This window comes from Rutidosis leptorrhynchoides, chromosome 4 (genome assembly GCF_046630445.1).
Source record: "Rutidosis leptorrhynchoides isolate AG116_Rl617_1_P2 chromosome 4, CSIRO_AGI_Rlap_v1, whole genome shotgun sequence".
NCBI classification, from domain to species: Eukaryota; Viridiplantae; Streptophyta; class Magnoliopsida; order Asterales; family Asteraceae; genus Rutidosis; species Rutidosis leptorrhynchoides.
This window is the reverse complement of record NC_092336.1, coordinates 63797678-63801966: the sequence shown is the minus strand read 5'-3', so window position 1 is coordinate 63801966 and position 4289 is coordinate 63797678. Positions and strand designations below refer to the sequence as shown.

Genomic DNA, 4289 nt, shown 5'->3' with positions numbered 1-4289 from the left:
AAATGGTTATCATCTCCTTGTCGTTATTTCATCTAAGTTTTATGTTATTTTACATTTAACTAATTAATTTTATGAATTAGTTACGATTAATAAGAATAAAGATAAGTTCTTCTACATATATGAATATCACTAAACAAAAATTAAGAAAAAGTTTCATCACTCTCTCTTTTTGGTATAACCTTCTTTTTGTTAAGTTATGGCAGTGCATTTGATAAAGCGGGTCAATAAGAGCTAGCAGCAGAACAGATTGGTAGATCCTTTCTAAACGTAGGTTTGGCTCCTAGGATGGGATTTCGATCAAAGAAATTGACCGGTTTCAGCTCAAAACTCGACGAAACTGTTGGCATAACCGGAAAATCCTCTTGGCATGGTATGTGATGAAACCCCAATGTGTACCATAACACAATGTCCTTGTTCTCAATATCACGGTTCCTATAATTCAGTAAAAAAGAATACAACATGAAAACGCAATTTTAAGACACCATAACAAAAAGATCGGTAAAGTACAAGCCCATTTTAGCAATTAAGCAGCCCGGCCCATTTTGATTACCTTGAAGACCATACACCGAGTGTATCTACTCCTTTGCTTTGAGATACCAAAAGACCACCAGCCCATACTTCACTTTTATTTTGTGGAGTCACCCAAATCTGTCACAAATTATATACGTTACATATATAATCGATCAAATTAACTATAATCAACATGATCATAAGTTTTAATTTGACACCTGATTATTGGTGAAAGCAGCTCGAATTTGCGGAGGATCATCATGATCAAGAAGGCTAGCCGCGGTCCCACTGGGCACGATTTTATACCCTGTTGGATTACCAAGTCTTGACCTTCGAGAAGGATTAAAAACGTGAAATTCTGATGGATCATACAATTTCAGTTTGATTCTTGCGTCGTCTTCGGTCTTTGCCACTTTCCTTTTAGCTTTTAAAAAGCTTTTGCGCGGAGATTGTCCCAAAGTCTCTTCTTTTACCAAATTGACCTCTGCAAACGAATTGTTTGCACCATCGATGTCCATATCGAGGTGAAAAGAGATAAAATGGTCGTGAACTACACCGATCACGTTCTCTGATACTAGTGTCCCGGTCATATCGCCGGTGTTGGAGATATCGTGTATGTTTTCGTAGGGAGTCCCTTTCACCATTAGCATTCCGGACAGTCCCACCTGTAGGTACAAGACAAAAATCAGTTACAGAGACTTTTATAGTACTTTACGATAAACAGAGAATGTTTTTTCTTTCGGTCTAGCAAAGGAGGGTGATTTTACTCACATGTACATAATCTAATTAGTTTTTCCATTAGCGTTTTCGACCTTTTTTAATGATCACCACCTCATGATACGGTACTAGAAAAATTTGAATATAAAATCTTTTGTAAAATATAATGGTTGTGAATTATGATTAACTAGAATTTATCTATAACTATAGTTCTAAAATTCATTTAGCCCTTTAAATTTTCTAAATTTAAAAATCAACTTTTCAAAATAGTTTTTTATCCGGAAAAAAAAAACTGATAAGTGTAAACGAATTTGAAAATTAACGAATTGATATAAAAGTATTCAAAACGAGCACTAGTGAAACTAAATAAACGGCATTACCAACAGAGAGAAAACATATTTAAACTAGGAAACAAATCAAATTAACGTCAAAATAGCTTTGTTACATCTAAATTTATGACAAATTATTATTATGAATCAAATCAAATAAACTGTAAATAAAAAGTAACTAAACTACAAATACCTTTACACGGATCAAACCGTCGGTTTGAAATTCCCAATCAAAAATATAATCATAGTTTCCAACGGATGCTGCCATTCGAGCTACTAGTGTCACCTTTGGCCTTGATTCTTTAATCTGTTTTTTACTTAAATTCGTCAATAATGGAAATTATGGAATACAATATTACTAACTTCAAACCAATAGCATATGGTTCACTATAACACGTATCTTAAATTGAAATACACGTATCACGTAATATTACGAAGTTCTTTTGTCAAAAATAAAAAATCGGGTATATTAAATATTAAATTAAAATCATCACAAAAGTTAGAATTCCTTCCATCAATGTATATTGACAAAATAAACATCAATCATCTATATTTGCCTCAAATTACACGGACGATCCCTTTAGTTTGTTCGAAATTTCAGATCAGAAAAATAACTTTTGATATGTTAGGTCCCATAATATTCACTTGTTACGTCGTTGGTTTCTGACACAAACAATCGTTTTTTATCCCTAAAGAGTCACGTGATTAACATATGAAAATAGATATATCATTTCAACAGTTAGAAATGTATTTGTTACCTACATCGAAACCCAAGATCGGGATTTCAGAATGTCTCCAACCAATATCTCCTGCATAACGTTCGAATATGCATATCATATTGGGCAGAATAAACGGTTTACCATCAACCCCTGCAAACACCCCATCCATATAATGAGCGTACCTTGGGCAATCATTTAATTTCAAAAGTGACATTGCGGTTGCACCAAGCCCAAACTCACCCGCATCCATATACGACTTAAAGTACCACGACTCATCCGGGTCCATATACGGTACAAATAGCTCTGACGCAAATCCCTTGTACATCACACTCCTGTACTCCCCATTTTCAGCCCGAATCATGGCCTGGGATATAATCATCCCAGCCCTTATATCGTGTTTTATGTGAAATACCCAATTGGCCCATTTCACTATATGCCCGTTCTCAACCGTAAAACTAGGTCCTTTGGGTTGTTCCAGGGACATTGGGTTCGGGTTCACTTGGGCGGTCATATCCGGAAACGGGCTATTGGTTGTGTACCGATAGTCCGTGTTAATCGCTTTTGGTATAGGAATTCCTCTACCGTTATCCGTAATTTTTATTATTTTTTTCTTGTCTACATCGACAGTGACTACTAGCCCTTCAATTGGTCTCATGTAAAAATTAGGAGTATCTTGGCTCGAAAAACATTGGACTTTAATGATTCTTTTTCCTTCCTCATCGAGCCCAAACCAGCCCGATGAGGGTGGTACACAAGTCAAATCGTTAAAGTGCACCCCTCGAGCCAATATGGATTTATTAAACTCCAAATCTGAATACACGACTTGTAAAGCCGTTTCGAAGTCATTAATGGTTAACATCGGGTAACCCGACCCGACACTAACGTTATGACCGATCACACGGCCCAAGCCCACATCAACCGTGAGAAGATGAGTTTGTCCATGTAAAAACGATGTGATAAATGCCCTTCTAGGTGGAAGCGGGTCACCCGGTTTCCAAGCAAGTACTTGATCTTTTTCGGGTTCATCTAAAGAGAGAGTGCTGATGGATATAGACGACCTAAAGGGTTCGTATGCTAGAAGAATGGATCGAATTTTATTGATTTCGGATACGGTCAACGGGTCAAGTGGATGAAGTGGAGTAGCCATTAAATGATGGTTGGAGTTATGGACGTCGGTGTTGTAAATTGAGTTGTATTTGAGGGTTGTTTTCCGGTGAGTATTGGTGGTGCACCTTGGTGGCGTATTGGTGGTGCAATCGAGGTTTTGGGGTGGGTATTTTGTACATGAAAATAATATGAAAATTGATGTAGAGATGATGACGATGATGAATAATTGGATATGAGATGATACTTCCATCTTCAGTATCTCTGTCTGCAGACTTGTTTTTTAATGATATATATGTGGTTCACATGAGACATGATCCACATTTGTTTGCTTTGTAGTTGTGACAAAAACTCTGGTCTTTAACTGAACCTTAAATTATGGCCTTTTCTGTTATTGACAAAGAAATACAGGAATACGGAGTATTTGTTGGTTTTTATTGGGGTCAATTTTAAAATTTTTATTTAAACCAACTCGGATAGTTTAATACCAATTTTCACAAAAGATATTTAAGTACTTATAACTTTTGAAAGGGTAGGAGTTGGTTTAGTGGTAGTGACAATATTAATTTGTTTTTATTGCGGATGATATAAATATTTTATTTAGGGTTAAAGTCAAAAATATGCTACAAACTTACACAAGTGTACCGATGTCGTTCATAAACTAATTTCTGTCCTACTGTCGCCTACAAACTTTCAAAAAATGTGCTAATATCAACATTTTATAGTTTTGACCTGTTACATACTAATTTTGACCTGATAATATTTTTATTTTTTTTAAGAATTAAGATCCAATCCACGAACGACACGTGTTGATTTTAACCATTTTAGCCGGTAGCAAGTCATTTTTGTTTACATTGGTACACTTTTTGAAAAGTTTTTGTTTACATCGGTACACTTTTTGAAAGTTTGT

The 4289-nt window shown here is 35.6% G+C and overlaps 1 protein-coding gene across 1 annotated transcript; it reads right to left on the bottom strand.

Moving 5' to 3' along the window:
• LOC139839676 (amine oxidase [copper-containing] gamma 2-like) lies at positions 1-3752 on the bottom strand. Its single transcript, XM_071829805.1, has 5 exons — positions 2319-3752; positions 1750-1863; positions 729-1175; positions 551-648; positions 1-432 (listed from the first exon to the last, which is right to left on the bottom strand). The coding sequence occupies exons 1-5, from the start codon at positions 3630-3632 to the stop codon at positions 222-224; spliced, it is 2184 nt and encodes a 727-aa protein (XP_071685906.1). The 5' UTR covers positions 3633-3752; the 3' UTR covers positions 1-221.
• Between the last annotated feature and the right edge of the window lie 537 nt (positions 3753-4289).